The sequence below is a fragment of the Telmatherina bonti genome (genome assembly GCF_933228915.1).
Source record: "Telmatherina bonti genome assembly, chromosome: 10".
Taxonomy (NCBI): domain Eukaryota; kingdom Metazoa; phylum Chordata; class Actinopteri; order Atheriniformes; family Telmatherinidae; genus Telmatherina; species Telmatherina bonti.
Window position 1 is genome coordinate 19,361,795 of NC_136628.1, and position 18,387 is coordinate 19,380,181.

Sequence of the window (18,387 nt, forward strand, 5' to 3'; positions counted from 1 at the left end):
ACCAGTCATGCAAAAACAGATTCAGGATCATGTACAAAAAAACAACATTTTTTTTAGATATCTTACACAAATTTTGATTTGAAATTAAATAAAATAGCTATAGCAATAAATCCAAAATGTATAAAACTATTAACCTCAGTTGTTTCCCCCCAGAGGCAGAGACGATACAAACTGTTGTGAGCTGAGTAAATACACCCGAGCTTCTTGAAATTCTTGAATTCTTAGAAAATAACTAATTTAAGCATAAATCTTGTACAAGCTATTTAAATTCTAAATAATGAAAACATTAAGCAGCAAAAAAAAATAAAAAAATGAATGGATGAATAATGAAAACATAATAGAATTGCCTGCATGTCCCCATGTGCAGAAATTTCTAAATGGCACAGGAAGGTTTGCCTCACTGCTGTCTGTGGTCAATTTAAGGTTTATCAGTTTGTTTCTGAAACTGCTAAAATAAAAATATCTACATTTTCACAAACACTGATAAACTGACACATTATCCTTCTTTAGATGTCAAATAGCAGATGTTTTAAAAATGTTTACTATTAGACACCAAATGACTCCAGGTACAGTTTTTGAATTGGCATTGTGTAAAAAAAAAAAAAAAGATTTTCCATTTCATCAGACATTTAATTGAATTTGAATTGTTTTTTATAAATGCTAAACTAAATCAGAGATGACTTCTTTTATAGGAGCTTTTTGTTAAAACATTTCTAAGTTTGACAAAACAAAACACTTGAGCTTTGTTAATACTGTCAATGTGCTAACTTATAAGCAAGTTGTAAGTTATCTTTAGGACTGATTTTGGTATAAACCTTGAGAAGTTCTAACATATTCCTGGGATCTTGGGTAATAAAATCTTTGAATGATCTTTTTAAGTTGTAAGTCTTGCACATATTTCATGATGTAACTGTAAACGAAAGGAAAACTTAACATTCAAGAGGCAAGAGGTGGAAATGTGGACCAGAAATGATTTAATGAACCTGTCATTCACAAGATGAGATACAAAAGTTAAACACAAAGTCACTGGTTCACAAGTCACTCCACACTCATCCTTTTTCCTGACTTCACTATGAGGTAAAACTTCCCATTTTATACTCAACCCTGCAGATTAAATTCTTATATTTACAGATCAGTATTCTCTTGCAGCTACTCAGGACCGTTTCAGTCTGTCCACTCCAGTGCGAAGGTCAGCGCTTAAGTGGTTACAGGACAGGGTTGACATATTTTACACTTTCATAAATGTTCCATGAAAAGACTAAAACTTAGAAAATTCTAATCCAGCAGCTGACAAATACTCATCTTACTAATGTCTTACAGATCTCTACGTGTGAGAAAAAAACAGTCTACATCAAAATCATGTCCTCATGTTTGTAAATTTCTGCAGTGTTCAGCTGTTCTACTTTATATGTGTCCAGTTTCCAGGGATGGATTAAGGATAAATGCTAATGCGATGGGTAGGCTGAATAAGAAACATGTGGAATTTGTCTTTGTTAGAAAGGACAAAATTATGTTTTCAAAAAAAGTGTAATTATATTGTTTTATAACTGTGATAAAGTTTGAGTGCAATTCAATGATTTGTCACGTTCGACCCATCTCAGTCCTCCTCTTTCTCGATGTAACTCTTAGATGCGGAGCGTGCCATCTGCCTGGCCATATACCTCTCTCGTGCTGAACTCAACGTCTGATCCGTGCTACGCTTGGCGAACTTGTTGGCCTTTTGCTCCATTTCCTCATTTTCTTCACCTTTCTTTTTCTCTTCATCCTTTTCCTTTGGACATTCGCCGATTGCATCCTGCATTTCAGGATGTTTTTCCTCCCTCTTTTCTGCTTTTTCCAGCTCCTGTTCTTTCCTTTGCTCCTTCTCTTCTTCTTGATATTTGTCTTTCCGTTTGTCTTCATCTGAATTTCTCTTCTCCCTTTCACCATCCTTCTGCTGCTCCCTTTCTTTAGGACTCCTCTCCCGCCTCCCATGTCTATCCTCCCGCTCTGTATCCCCCCTGCCTCTGCCTCTCTCTTCATCTCTGCCTCGATCTCTGTCCCTGTCTCTGTCTTTTCTTCTATCTCTGTCACTTCTTCTGTCTCCATGTCGCTCATCCCTTTCTCTTCCCCTATGTCTGTCTCTATCTCTGTCGCTATCTTTGTCTCTCCCTCTGTCCCTGTCTTGGTCTCGATGGCTCTTCTTATGTCTCTCTCTGTCTCTCTCTCTTTCCTTCTCCTTCTCCTCCCCACTCCCAGAGGAAGGCGATCTCTGTCTATACTGCCGTTTTGAGTGTGCAGCGCCCCCACTAGGTTTGCTAAACCCAGACTTCTGCTCTCGTCCTTCTTCATTGTCGCTGCCTGAACTTGGGATATTCTCATAGGATGTAGGTGATGGAGCAGGTGAAGTCCTCTCTGCGTCTTTGGAAACATTTGATTTTTGACTTCTGTGCAAAAAAAAATAAAAAAAATAAAAAAATAAAAAGGGGGGCATTAAAAAAATGCTTTGAAATCTATGTTGTGTTTAACGAGCTAGTAATGAGAAGCAATGACTGACTTGTTTGCAGAGCGATCTGGTACCGTTTCCTCTCCTACAGTCTGATTCAGAAGGTGCCGGTAGAAGCCGCTCAAGTCTTTCTGTTTCTTAACATCCAATGCAGCTGAGAAGAAAATAGATGGTTATTAAAAACATATACTGGTGAAATTGAAAGAGTTTTGGATGTGAAATCTCTAGGGGTTATAATAGATTCTAAATGGGTGAGACAGAAAAGAGAGGTCAGTAGCTGCATGTCCATTACAGTTTTGCGCAAAATAAAAACCATATTTTTAACAACTTTCATTGAACAGTGTTTAGTGCATAAGTGAACCCTGTTGTGGCTCATTCTGAACATCAAACTTGTTTTGGTCCACGAGAGTAAAGTGCAGGATAAAAGCAAACCAACAAATGTGCAACATTTCTCGCGGCCAAATCAAACCAATTCCGCCAGAGTACCATGGTGTGAATCTTCTCTTATTAATGTTGTTGGATTGTTTTTACACTTTTAAATTCTTGTTGATAAAAAAATTCAGCTGCTTATAAGTTTAGCCCTCCTTTGCTCTTTATTTGGCCAAGTGTTCTCAATAGATGGCAGGTAGTTACTGCCTTATATGACATATTCGCTTGCTGCAAATTTATTTTAAATATGCATTACAGTGACAATTTATATATGCATCACAATGACAATGTATTTAATGAAAAACAGCTACAAAAAACAACATTTAGTAAGTATCAATCTTACCTTCCATCTCTGCCTCTCTTTTTTCTCGTTCCCGCTCCTCCTCCTGCTCCTGAAGCTTTTTCTTATAGGCAGAAGTAACGTAAGCCTCTTTATCAGCAAACTGTTCTCCCTCTGCCTCCCTTTCCTTCTGAATCTTCCTCTCCTCCCTTCTTTCCTGCTCCTTCTTTCGATCCTCTACTGCTTTCATTAACTGGTGGATATATTTAGGCTGTAACAGAAATAAAGAAAAACAATATTATGTTTGCAAGAAAATTTGACCTCATATTTTGTTTTCTTTACAGTAGGCAGACATAATAACAGAACATAAACAGCACAACAAACTCATTTTAACTGGTAGAACTGTGCAAGTTGCTGAATGTTGATAATGTAATTACCCTTTTATCAGCACCTCCCAGAATTTTTTTGTTGCTCTCAAGTCTCTGTTTTTGAATGTCATCATACACAGCATCATAGTCATACACGGTGCTGTCCTGCTCCAGAGCCTTCTGCATCTCCAAACGAGTCTTTAGATTCAAAGAATGGAATATAAAGAAGCACAATCTTTAAAAACCACACAAATAACCAGCTATCAAAAGAAGCTAAGCAGTTTTAAACAGTAGGTGGACTGACACATGAAATCTCTTCTTTTACTCACCTGCTTCATCATTTTCTTTTTGATAGCTTCTTTTTGTAGACTCTCTCCAACGGAGGTCTGAGAAACAAAATAAACTGAACATAATATTTTGAAAATCTGTTTATTTTCCATAAAAGGGCCCTTTACGCCAAACCTAAGTCAAGAACTAGTGAATTTAAAAAGGCTGGATTTCCAAGAACTGCCAACAACACTGCCAATACAGCACTTGCACACGGTGCAAGATTATGCAGTGCTTTACACACATAGCAAGTTATACGTAATTTGTTATATGTTATATAACAAGTTATATGTAATTTGATAGTCTACATAAAATGTTTAAAAATATACAGGAAGGTACCCACCTCATCATCTGAATCATCCCCAAACACAGAGGGCTTCTGCAAAACTGAAGACTTTGATGCAACCTTTTTTTGTGGCAAGATCAGCCCATATCTGAAAACACACACACACACATATATGCATACGAATTACAATAAAAACATATTTTTTCATTGAATTACACAAATAAACATACCCGTATGAAAATACACTAACAAGGAAAGTAATAATCTATTACATAAAACTAATATCTTAAATGAAAGTAATTCAATATATTAAAAAATTTAACTTCTTCATTTTCCAACAGCGTACTGAAGGAACAATATTCATGACCTTTTTTTATTTATTTATTTCCATATAATAAGTGGGGAATAATCAGAATCAGCAGAAGCATTTTATATAAATTCTTAAAACCTAAAATAAACCAGATATAATTAAAGAACATGAAGCTTGATGAACACCAATGTTTTAAACTGAGGAAAATTTAAGCAAGAAAATAAAAAGGCTACATTTGAATGAATTTCATAATGCAACCCTAATTCAACCCTCCTTAAATTAGTTAATTCCCTCTCTAGAGTGGCAGGATGAGAAACTGTTTATACTTCATGTTTCTTTATCCACTTTGCAAAGTGCCGAAAAAAATTCACAAAAAAGATGAACAGAAAATAAGAAAACTTATCAAGTGACAGAGCAGCCAGCTGATCAACTCTAAATCAACTTAACCTGACCAGCCAGAGTAGTTTGTAAGTAAATGGAATGACTTTGCAAACCCATATGACTTGTAAGACAAGCTGAAGTAACAAACAAAAACTACAGACATTGGTAGTAAACATTAACGAGCTGCAGTTTGTTAGCACAACGTTTCTGGCCTAGCTTCACTGGCTGCAGCGTGAAACCAGTTTAAATACTTTACTGGTTGTAGCGTCACGGCTGCTAAGGTTACTTCAGTTCTAAATAATGGATGAAATGGCACAAATGGACTAAAACCACGACATTTACAATCAACCACACACTGTCATAACCTCGTTAGCATGCTTAGCACTTACTGTTTTGTAGGAACCGCCATCTTGCTCTGTTGGCTGTGAACGAGCAGCGCAGATTCGACACAACATCTCTCAAAGAAGAAATAAAAAAAAAAAAAAATTAAAAAAAAAAAAAAAAAAAATCACTCCGGGAAGAAAAAGAAAGGGATTTAAACATTACATTTCTGCACGAATGTGAACACTGTCACTGCAGGTTTGTATTTCTGCCTTACCTCTTATTTAAACTCAATGTGAGTTTAAAAGACTATAATATACCAATAGATTTTGCACAGAACAACAAAAATAATATTGCCCTTTGAGAAATTAGGTTTATTCACTTATTACTTAGTGATTTCTCAGTTATCCTTACTAATGCAAAATATTGTTTGTAAGCAATAATATTACGGTAGTACCTTATACCAAGCTGAAAACTTTACACTGACGGATGCTTTGATTTATTGTGCCGTCCTGTAGATGGCGACATTATTCCAACTCTGTAGATTACAGAAAAATGAATGCAAGCCATTTAGGACCGCACATGTCCTTTTAAGGTGAAATGTCCTGGCATTTTAAAAATTTTTTCCAACTAGATAATACATCATTGACCACTAAGAAAAGAACATATCCTTTTTTACTAAGTAAGTCTGTTCCAATATATTCAGTTTTGTGAAATCAAAATAACTGCTAAAATTGTAAGCATGGCATTCCCCATTTTTCCTTTCTTTATTTTATCCCTTACTTTTTTCTGTGTAATCTTCTACATTTCAAACATGTCAGTCTGGTCCTTCTAATCTCAGCAAGATCTAATTGGCCTTTATAATACTCATTTTGAAATTATGATGGGTTATATCAGGATTCCATATAAATAAATAAAATACTGAAAGAAACCAACAATACAGTTAATTACATCAACTGATGTAACAGAATTATAGCTTCTAAATTTCCAGAAGTGCTTGGTACAGTACACTTGAGTTGATCCAGTTAGTTAGTTAGTTAGTCCTACTGTACATCACCACAATATCAATCAACATCTACTTTCAAGGTGTATCTGAATAGTTCCATAGTAACGACACATTGAATGGGAAATGTTTCCTATTAAGAAAAAGAGTAAATTGATCGCTCTATGGGAAAAATCAATAAACTATTATGAAACCTTTATTTTAACCTCCAATTCTGACCAGAGAGGAAACTAATAAAAACTTAAACTGTGCTTTCTGTCCCTAGCATAAAGAACGTCCTCTTTTCATATAATTTACTCAGGACATTTGTCATTTTCAGCCGGGCTTCAAGCCCTAGGTAAGTCATTAAGTCAAATCAAAGAGCACACAGCTCACCTGTGATTAAGGCTGCAGTTTTGAATCCCTACAGCTCCCTCTGAACCGCTTTAAATCCAAACACCATTATCTCTGTCGTAATCTACATCTCATCTCCTCTCTGGCCACACCACTAATCCCACTGCTACAAGCAAAACAACCAAAGCTGCTTGACACATGAATGGATGGAGTGAGGATAGAATGAACTACAGGGTGGATGAATAAATGGACATTTAGACTGACATGCAGGGAGGGACATTTAGCTGAAAAAAAAAAAAAAAAAAAAAAAAGATATCTGTTGCTGTGTGGAGTGGTTTTCCTCATTCTTGGGCTATGATAAAATGTAACATTGCAAATGCCAAGAAGGAAATGATTTTAACTGCAATGTTTCAGGTTGGCTCCAGACATCTGAATCATCCTCACCAGCTGTGCTTTTCAGTTTTTCAACATGATCCTAGTATATATAGGTGGAGACCAGTCTGTACAGCATAATTAATAATAGTTGTAGTACTGTTGTGCATACCTGCATGCATTGGTATTTGGGTTGTGCTGCCTCTCCTGATGACACACATGCGTGAGTGAGGTTTGTGACAGGCTATGGCTGTTACTATAGTTAATCTGTGCCCTCAGGCAGTGAAGATAACAGTGTAGCAATACAGGTTCAGACAGGCAGGCTACATCTCAGGAGTCATGAGATATTAACCTGACATTTTTCCTTGATAAGTACCTCTCTGACTATACTAAGACTCATGGGTATGCTTGCAAAAAAAAAAAAAACAGATACAGGCTTGTAACCTTTAACCTTCTGGAAAACATCATTTTCAACTTTTCTGAACTACAAATGTCTTAGAGAACACCATATTTGTTTGTCATTAGTGACTAACGGCAACATGATTTTGCACCAAAATTTAAACATTAATTTACCAATCACGTTGATGGGCAAAGATGACTGTTTTATAAAAATACATTCATGAGACTAATACATTGGATTAAAAAAAGAATCAAAAGTAAATTAAACAAACAAAATACTTTTATTTTATTATTAATTATATGTGTGTGTTTCCTATAGCCATTCTGAATCTATATCATATGTATTCTGAAACTCTTCTTTTTAAATTAAAAAATAATCACCAGGATCATCTGACTACACACTTCTAAATGCCAGACAAACTTTTATTTTCATAGAGGTTCAACAAAACGAAAACAAAAAACAATAACAAAAAAAACAAACAAACAAAAAAAACCACAAGGGACTACATGCCACGCTTTGTTCCACATGTCCACACAGAAACTACATGTTACTCTGCTCCCGACATCTGTTCATTCTTGTGTGTCCATATTTGGCTAGTTTTTGTCTATATTATTCTCAAAGTAAGTTTTGATTGATTTGAGTCTCTATTTTGTCATCTTCATTGTCTTTCAATTGTTTCAATTTAGTTTGTACTATGTTGTTCTGGGTGTCTGGTACTGTTTAGAGTCATTTACACTCCCCTATAAATCATGTTTACTCTTTTTTTCCCCACAGTTGTGTGCGACTTTGTGGTTATTACTCATTAATTGTCATTTTGAGTCTGTCTTTACTTGTCATGAATCCTGTTAAATTTCTGTGTTGCTGTTTGAGTCTTTCTGTCATTGTATTATGTGCTGCCTTATGGTGGTTTGACTTAAAGAAATGGTTTGCAATTTACAACAGGGATATTGGTCCAGGGCCCTTCTAACTATTCCTTATTCACAAAATGACCTTCCATAAACTGCACTACTTTATATCAGTAGATATAAACATTTTTTATCACCTAAAGCTATTTTCCTGCAAAGTGATACACTCATCTTTTAACAATTTATTATCATTTTAATAGTGGTGATCATGTTTGCCTGAAAGGTACCTTCATAGCTGCTTTATTACCTCCAGCACTCATACAGTTAATCGAGATTGACATGCTAGAGGTAGTTGCGCATGCGCAGGTGGAACTGACAGAGGAAACAGCCGGGGAGTAGTCAAACAGTCCGTGATCAGAGAGAGAGAAGAAGGGAAAAAACGCAAGAAGCCAGATCATTCAGGTTCAGTGGAGGTTTTGCTCTCCCGACGCAATTATGTTCGTCTCGCCGCCGTCGCTTCCTCACAGGTGTCCGCTTCCCGGTCACTGAATGGCGCTGGTTACCGTACAGCGTTCGCCGACCCCCAGCACCAGCTCCAGCCCCTGCGTTTCGGTAAGCTTTACTTTTTTTCAACTGTGCTTCACAAACGCTTCCATCACCACCAAACTCAGATTTCCTTGATGTGTTAGCTTTCTAGGCATCGTTTCTGCTCTCTTTTGAACGGCTGCTGACTGTCACCGTGCCTTGCCTTTGTACTCGTGCGCATGCGTGAAATATAGCCGTTCATCATTTTCAATTACAGTAGGAAGTAAAAATGTCTGCATGCTTTGTAAACAACAGCGTTAGTGTTGTTGCTTGCTGCTAAGTTAATGTGCAGGGAAATGTTATTGTTAGTTGTCAGGACCCCGCTAGCTTGCAAGGAACTTTGAGCCTTCCCTTTTTTGTGATGAAATCTGTTGACATGACCTATTTATGCACATTTCCACCAGTTTAAGGCTTCATCTGGTCTTTAAGCAATTGACTGTTTCTATGATAACAGAGCTGACCTCTTTTATTTACAAAGAAAGGACCTGGCTTTTACTTTTGTCCACGTAGAAAGAAATACCACAGAATGTTCCATTTTGGCTTTAAGAGCCAGAAAGAAGACTTATAGAGGCGTTTCAGAGATGTGTCGTATTGCATGTACTTCCGTTTCTTTGAATGCTGTATGTCACGCAAGAAGGCTGGTGTTTTATCCTGCGTTACTTTTCTGTGTCTGAGTATGTAGACGAAATTTTGGACGCGTGTCTCTGTGTCTGCATGTTTGTCATGTACTGTCACCACCCAAACCCTCTCATTCGGCATATTTTCAGTCTGTCTGGACATCTCTTCCTGCCTCTTTCTCTCTCTCTTTGTGTGTGTGTGTGTGTGTGTGTGTGTGTGTGTGTGTGTGTGTGTGTGTGTGGCGTGAAGGAAAGAGTGTGCCAATGCAAAGCAGAAGCGCAGGTGGTTGTCCTTTTGCCATTCTCTCTATGCAAGTATCCTTTCAACAGAAGCAGAAATCAGAATGAGTGAGGAAGTAATAAACAAGCACGCTGCTGTGCATAACATCACACACTTCCTGGATTGGCTTTTTGTGCTCTTGGCTGTAGCGTTGACAGATTTGCACCTTTTATTTTACATCTATGTCTAGAAATGTCTGTATCAGTTAGTGGATATAAGCACACAACAATTATATAAAACATGTAGCGCAGTATCACATTTTTTTTGCATCTGTGTAGCTTTGAAAGGGACCCTATCCATCACATCTTTTGTTTTCTGAGCATAAAACAGGTTTTGTGAATGAGAATAATGACAACTGTCTTGCTATGTACACACACATTTCAGCTGATCTGTTCTGTCTTCCAGAACAGCTCATGTCAGATGTAGATAAATGAGAGAATGGTTTAGTGTCGCCATTGAGCAATCAGTGGCAAAGTGCAAGTATCCATCTTCTGAAGAATTAAGCATGTTAAAGCCATGATTGTGAGCCAACATTTCACTGTGACAGGAGAATGAGGTGCTGAAATAATGGAAGAAGGTGTGCATATGCAGTGTTTAGCAAGTTAAGGCATGTGGGCATAGAAAAGGTTGAGAAATGCTTTCTGGGGGTAATATGCTCCTAAAATACAACAAGCGCAGATATACTGTAATAACAAGTTGCACAGACAAATTCCTGTCTCTTGTTGTCACGTGATGTGCTTTTTCTTTGTAGTTTTCTGTAAAGCCTTTTGCCTATTGGCTGTTTCTTTCAAGCTTTGGCTGAATTTGTCTGCAGAGGAAAATACACATAATGTGCCATTCACATTGGGCACCATCTCTTAGCCTTGAAAGAAGAAGATTTTACTAGTTTTATGTAGGTGATTGCTGATAACCTCTGCTGTAACATATGGGCATATGCTGTCCTCCAGCCCTAAGGATCTCTGCCTGGACTGCATGCTCAGGTTTCACATTTTCATACACTCTGGAAAAATCTCACATTTTCATTTATGCAAAATTGTCTGCATGCGTTCCTTTGTAAACAAAATTTGGTTAATCACAGCATGACATAAAAGCATGGAGCCACTGAGATTAATTTAGTGAAGTTAAACTGAATTTCCACCTTGTCTACGAGCATGTTATTTATTATCCATGTATTTCTTTAGAGAAATGGACCCTCATTCATTCTTAGTTTGCTTTGTTTTTATTTAAAACTTGCTTACTCCTTTTGTAAAGTGCAACCCAAGTAAATAATAAGGCTGTGAAAATACGCTTTTGTCCCGATTTGATTCGATTCCAATTTTTTGGGTGCAGATTTGATTTAAATTGCGATTCTCACAATTCTTTGATGTTGCTGATTTTTGTAGATTAAAAACAAACTTTTTTTTGCTCGTCATTTTTCTTGATTTTAATAAGGAAAAAACAACACAGTAGCAAGACCATCATTCTGCTCCTGTGAGAAGAAGACAAGTAAAAAGATCAATAAAACCAATAAAAATGACTAATTTTATAATAAATTATTTTTATTTATTTTAAAAAATCGATTGTTTAACAAAAAAAAAAATCTATTTTAAAATTGTGAAGCAAAAAATCCTGATATTTGATTTTTTAAAAATTCGATTTTCCCACCCCTAGTAGATAAAATGGATGCTTTAATATCCAGCAGTCTGCCAGTCAGAAGTTCAAAGGTTGTACAAAATGACTTTGTCACATACCAGCACGGTGATGAAGTTAAATTTTCTAATTACTTTAGTATAAACATTTTTATTCATATCAGTCACAATTAGGAATCTAAACAGAGCAGACACAGTCATGGACTCACTGTTTCCAGCTTCTTTTTTTTCTAACTTTAAGTGAAGCATCCACCAGACCTCAGGATCTGTTTTAAATGTCTCTTGGGTTGTCTGACGATCACAATGGAAACCTGCTTTGGATACTGTTGCTGAAAGAAGTTGAGCACCACCCTTTGCAGTTATTACATTGAACTGGATCCGCCACTGTCACAAGACTTGGCAGTAAATTCTAGTATCCAGGTCCTTTTCTAATTCTGAGATCACTACGCTGAAGCATACAGATAGTCTGCCTTTTTGATACTGAAAGCAAAAAGACAGAAACAGTGTGTGCAATTGTTTTTTGCCATGTATATAATTTTTGCACTGTATCAAATAAGCGTCGGTATCTTTTTGTATCTGCTCAGTGTTTCTATCATTGTCCACTTCTGTGTTTTGGGAAATGTGTTAATGTTCTAGCATTGTTGTTAAACTAGTTAGGCTCACATTTAGAGTAAATAAGATAAGGAGTATACTTTACAGGACGCATGCTAGACATTTATCTGCTAGTGAGCCTCTGATTTGTCATTTAGCAGAGCTTCATATCAGATTTCTCTTTGTCTCTCCTCGTTTCTCTGCTTATTTGTGCCTCTACGTGTGTGAATGTGTTATTCTCTAACCAGCCACGCCTTAAAAACAGACTGAAGTCCTTTTCCTGGAGTGTGTAAATTGAGTTGAAGCTAAACTCTGCCCCCCCCATCCCACCCCACCCTTTATCTCTCAGCACCGGTGCGCTGGTGAAGCAGTACTGAATCACCAGCTGATGCCACTTGTAGTATTTATGTGTATGTGTTGCATAAAAAATACACACACTCCTCTTTATTACTCAGAATAGCACCAAAGGACTTTTTTCGAATGCCGTTGGGTAATTTCTGATGGAAAGTTTTGTTATTTTGTGATGATATCGTGATATGATATAATCAACCCAATAAGACAATACTGAAAAAAATGGTTGCATTTGTGTTTTCTCCTCTTACTTTTTCTGTCACAGTACTAGTAACTATCACTGAAGACAAAACCACTTGTATATTTTCACATAGCTGATACGAGCTTGTGTGCTATCTTTTCATGTAATATTGTGACTACAGAAGAATGAGACACTACAAGACAAAAGTTAAAAATGTGAAGTATTATAATTAAGTTATCATTGCTCTGCATTACATCCAACTTTTATCCATTGAAATCTAATGATCTCTCACTATTTTTCAGCTCAATATATATATATATATAAATTCTGATATTAAACATGTTTGCTAATATAAGACAAGGCATGGTCTTCATTTGCAGAAACATTTAATGGGAGCATTTTACCTGGTGACTGAACTTTCAGTAAGACCCTATTAAGTTTATTTTTCTCTCTCTCTCTCTCTCTTTTTTCCCTCCAACTTTCCAAGGAGTCCGGTAGCGGGGAGGATGACCGCCGCTCTCAGCCGAGGAGGTAAGACAGTGAAGCACATATTCATCTCATCAGGCTCCGATGAAGCACTTTCTTCTAACAGTTTGATTTTTGGGAACTTAATTAAAAGGGTTTGTGATGTCAGGAGAAGTAGTTAAAATGATATTATATCACAATTATACCAAAAGTAAATAAGAGCATTGGGTCTGCTATGTGATTCTGCCCCTGTCCTCGGCCAGGCTGGACCTACACACAAACCGGGACTTGAATAAACTTTACATGTGTTTGACCCTCTTCTCGCATTGCTGTGTTTGACAAAGAGCTGCTGTGCTGTGGTCATGTCTCAATCCAGTGCTGCTCTGTGTTTCTCTGGAGCTGGAGAGCTGGTTTATCCTGTTTCACTCAACCGCACTTGCATTTGTTTTTATTCCACTAGTAATCAGCAGTTTCCTTCCTCTACCTACTATGCCTAATTGTTTTGTGTGATTCTAATGAGCACACTCTCTGCTCTTTCGTTATACTTGGCACTTTAATTGCAGAAGAAAGCCTGAAATCTCATCCATGTTAAAATAAATTAACAGTGGCTTGCTGTCCATTAGAGGGCAGCAGTGTCTGTGTGACCATGTTGTGGGTATTTGGGTCAGGGGAGCTACATACTGCTGATCCAGGAACAGATCTGTAATTGCTTCTAAAGTCAGAGCGTTTGTGTATCTGTGCGGTCGTTGGACCTCTGTGCCGTTCATCTGAGAGAAGTGTCTGTGTTTGTGCAGCTGGGAGTGAAATCTATCCTCACACACAGGGCTGTGTGTGTGTCTGTGTACACAGAGATAGGTACAAGATCAGATGTCATATAGGCTTTGATACTCTAATAAACAAAAACTGAATAGTCCTGATTTTACATACTTTGTTCCATTTTCTACATGTTGCATATTAACCTTATTGTTTTGATCTGTGGCTAAACTCCTTCTCATATTTGCCACCTGCAGTCTTTGCTTTAGTGAACTTTCCAGGTTGCTCAGTGTATTTTTCCAACTTTTTTTTTCTTTTATCCCTGTGAAGGTACCACCCTCTGGGATTTTATTTTTCCAATTTCTTTATTTATTTTATCATCAAAGTACAGTGAAATACTTATCCTACCTTGTGTGCAGTCTGCTGTTATGGCTGTCCTTTATGCTGTTGGCGTCTTATTCTGCATGCAGTTTCCAAGTTTTTCCACAGCCTTGCATTGTTTTGATAAAAGAAAGCTTCTTTTATTCCTCTGTTCTCCAGGAGATCTGCTGTGAGTTGGAATGCAACTTCCAACAAAACCTGCCTCAGATGGAGAACTTGATTATGACCTTCCACCCCAAGCTTACTCAGGTTACAAAGCCATAATAAAGACATCATAAAGTGCGATAGCTGAAGTCACTTATGGAATTTAAATCGATCTCTGTGACATAAAACTGAGTGGAGATCTAATAAGCATATTAATCTTCACTAATTTCTTTGAAATTAAAGAATTTGCAGTGGAGCACATTATATAGAGTATTATATGTTCATTTGGCTTGTAATGTATCCCCTCATCTGCTTTTGCAAAGTATAATCTAATTTAGTGGGGAAATTACATTTTACAAATGGAAGTTTAATAGAAATGGTCTCTAAAATCCTATAGCTGTTCTTTTTCTTCATAGCTAAATGCTGATTATACACAGCAATAATACTTGACATCACAAATGCCTCTTCCAGAAACAATACACTAACTGATGTATCCATTTTGTTTCTCATGGATTTATATTTCATCTGCGCCAATGGTCCCCTCTTTCTCCTCAATTGGTCGTTTGTTTCAGTAACTTCCTCCATCACTGACTTCCTAGATACGACTGAAACCCCCTTTTCACACCATGCTGGCTGTCGATAGTATCCAGTGGAAGCTCAGCTGGACACAAAGATAGTGAGGAGCAAGTGATCAGATGTAGCAGCAGTTTTTTTTTTATTTTTTCATGTCAGGAATTGCATTTGGAGCTCTGATTTGTTCATGAAAACATTTTATACATAATCGCAGGTAAAATTAACAATAAGACACAAAACCTGGTTTTGAACCTTGCTGCTAAAGCACTCTGTTAACTATTAATAAAAGACTTTGTGGTGTGTCTAAGGTGCACATTTAATTCTTAAATCTACATTTCTGGACAGGTTAAATCCTCTTTTTTACACAATCTATGGTTAAACCCTCCATGCGCATGTTGTATTCAAGTTCACAAGGTAATTTTTTTTATTTAAAACAGCCAGATTAAAGAAGAAAATGTATTTCATTCTTAAGTTTTTCTTCTTTTAAATAATCAATTTTGTTTGTTTTTTGTTCCTCACATTCATACACAGTTCACATATCAAAGCAGTTTATTAATTTTTTGCTTTTACAAACACGGTAAGGTTTACAGTTAGACAACTCAATGTTTTTGTAGAAAATCCAGAGCTGCATATTGCTGCCCCTGCAATAATTCAGCTAAAAACGTGCATATAAAGACAGGAGACAAATTAGATCTCATTATAGTTCAGATAAGCCCTTAAGCTGAGGGAGGTGTTTTAAATTCAGTTAAGGTACCAATAAGGTGCCATAAAACCTTTGGTTAAGGTCATAAGCAGCACACACTCCACTGTGTTTAATATGAAGGGGGAAACACATACCATTTTCTCTGTCAAATGAATTTCAAGCCCTATCAGTAGGATAAAAACATCAACATGGTGATATGTTTTACTTTGACTGAAGACTGGGTTTGAATTAACATCCAACTGGATTTAGTTACAATGTTTGTTTGATTTTTAAGCAGATTTATCTTGTAATCCCACGCTGTCTTGTTCATTCTTGGAAAATCTAAAGATGCAGACAATTGTCTTCCTTCCTGCACACTGACCTCCTTCACACTTCCTCATCTGCCGCTAAAGACTGATGGTTAAATGACTGACATTACTCATGGATACATACCCACCAACTAGAGGTAAAGTGGGATTTCATGTAAGGATGTATTCCATGTGTTTCCCCAAATTACTCATAATTTTAAGAACTATAAAACACAGTTTGTGTTTTAAAGTTAAAGCTAAAGCTGACCAGTCTTTCTGTAAGTGTTGGCAAAACTTCAAGAATGACTCAACAAAAGCGAATCCACCTTTTTAAAACTAATGTTTCCAAAATCTCAGGGACAGATTGCATCTATTTTTGACTGCACACAGCTGACGTCTGTGCCTGTGATGCTTTAAAAACCACCGGCTGCAGCAGAGCTCATCTCAGACACAGGTAGCGGCATTCATTCAGACTGGAATGTAGCGGTGCAGTGTGCCTGCCTGCGTAAGCAAGCTAAGGCCCACTGCAGTGCCGCTGATTAAACTCAGTGACATCAGCAGTTTTGTGACATCAGCTAAAGCAGCATCATCATTGGCTGAACTGTAGGAGGAAAATGAGAAGTTGAACATGATTCTATTATTATGTGCCTGATCTGCTATAACCATTGTGATGCTATGCAGCATAATAATGTACTTAAAAGAGGAAAATAAGGATTTATTATTATTTATTATCCTTTTCATACGAAAAATGCGGATTAATTTTAGTAATTTTTCTCTGCACCTTTCTCATAATTTTACAGTGTTTGTTTCCTGTAAAACATTTTTATTTATTCAAACTGTTGCGATCCAGCGTATGTGAGATATATTATCAGTAATACTGACTGGTCTCTATGTAATGGGGTTATCTTAGATTAAGTGCTCATAAATTTACACTGTCAAAAATGAGTTTGTTTGTTTGCATGAGCTTGAAATAAAACCTGAATATCCTCAAATACACAACACTGTTTACAGAAAGTTGTGATCACTAAGGTGACTGGCTGTGTGTTTGTATACGTGGAGACAATAGAGCAGAAGAGGAGTGTCTGGTGTCTGTCTACTTACAAAAACCACATCCTGCCCTTCGCTGCTTGTCATTGGATAGTGTGAATTTCAACAGTCAAACAGGAGGGCAGTCCGGTGGAACTTGTGAAATGGGCCCAACAGATACATAAACATGTGGGTTGCTGAGACACGACCGTGACCTAGCTAAACCTGCAAGTCTTTATATTTACATAAGATGTGGAGAATACTCTGTTTAAGAGAGGAAGGATGTGGAGAAAGTGTAAGAGATGACAAAACAGGAAAGCCGCTGAAGAACAGCTGATGAGGAAACTCGTGTGATGTTTAAGTAACTTTAAGATCAAGCAGCTGATAGTGTTTGATGAAGACTTCCCCACAAATATTTGTCTAATCATTTTAGCTGTGCTGCTTCCTTGTCTTATTTAATGTCGGACTTAATGCTTCGTAGTTTGGATATGTCATTCAGTGCATGTTTTTATACGTTAAAGCACAGTTTTGTGCTTGTAAAGCTCTCTGGAAACTTGAAGGATCATCAGGACTCGTCTTAAAATATCACACCATCTACTTTCTTGATCAAGTAGGAAGAAGGACAGATTATGTTTGAAATAAATAATGAAATAAATGAACAAACAAAAACCCCTCACAGACACAGTTAAACTCCGAAAAACACCACACAGCAGTTGTTTATCCATGGATATGTATTTGCTGTCATGTGGTGGCAAAGCAGTTGCTCTTAATATTACCTAAAAACTGAAACCACGAGGGATCAACAAGCAACGTAACCAAGTCTGAGGTCGGGTTTCTCCTCACTCCACAGTGTGCGTGTTGTCTTCTTTTTGATTTCTCAATCTCTCTTTTTTCCATTGACATGTTGTTGTTTATCTGTTGCTGGAAGCTCATGCGGTGTCAGATTTTGCTTGCTCTGGTGAGAATCTTCTCTAAAGGCCACAGACCTTCTCTGTCTAACACAACATAAACGTGATCAGTGTGTGATTCACACACACCGATCACATGAAGAGAGTTGCCAGAGAAGTGTTTTCTGTCGTTACCATGTGAAGAAAAGACTGCCCTTATGAATATCTGTTACAGGTAGAAGTGTACGCTGTTGTCCATGACCGGATGTTGAAATAAAAAAATAAAAAAAATTACAATGTTTTATCAGCATTACTCCAGTATGTTTTATGGGCTCTCTAGATAAAGGGTTTAGGTTTAGTTTTGGTTTTTTTTGCACATCTGCTTAATCTAAGATAAGACTAAAGATGAGTTCAGATAGTCAGGAGGGAAAGAAATGAGGAAACTGTTACTAATAATCTGATTAACCACTTCTTTCTCAAGCACACAAAGCTCTGACTGTACTTTTTCATAACTGAAGCTAGTTGCAGATGGAGAATGTAAGATGGTAAAAAAAAAAAACCAAAAAAAAACAAAAAACGTCTTTTTTATGGTCTGCATTGAAACTTAATGAAACTGCAATGAAGGAATTATGGCAGTTTTTTTTTAAACGTGTTAAAAATTAGCGTTATTTTTACTTTTTATTTTAAAGGAGATAATATCACATTAATCACCAGTGATATATGTTGTATAAATGTAACTAAAAGTGAAAGGTGCTGCATTCAGTGGACGCTAGGAATTTTCAAACCCCTTTCGGA

General features: G+C 36.9%; 1 protein-coding gene across 1 annotated transcript; it reads right to left on the minus strand.

Annotated features, from left to right (window-relative positions):
- Positions 1-964: 964 nt before the first annotated feature.
- Positions 965-5,285, minus strand: nsrp1 (nuclear speckle splicing regulatory protein 1). Its single transcript, XM_079248073.1, has 7 exons — positions 5,256-5,285; positions 4,233-4,323; positions 3,892-3,948; positions 3,632-3,760; positions 3,258-3,465; positions 2,537-2,639; positions 965-2,426 (listed from the first exon to the last, which is right to left on the minus strand). Exons 1-7 carry the CDS (start codon positions 5,273-5,275, stop codon positions 1,598-1,600), a joined length of 1,437 nt encoding a protein of 478 aa, XP_079104199.1. The 5' UTR covers positions 5,276-5,285; the 3' UTR covers positions 965-1,597.
- Positions 5,286-18,387: the final 13,102 nt, after the last annotated feature.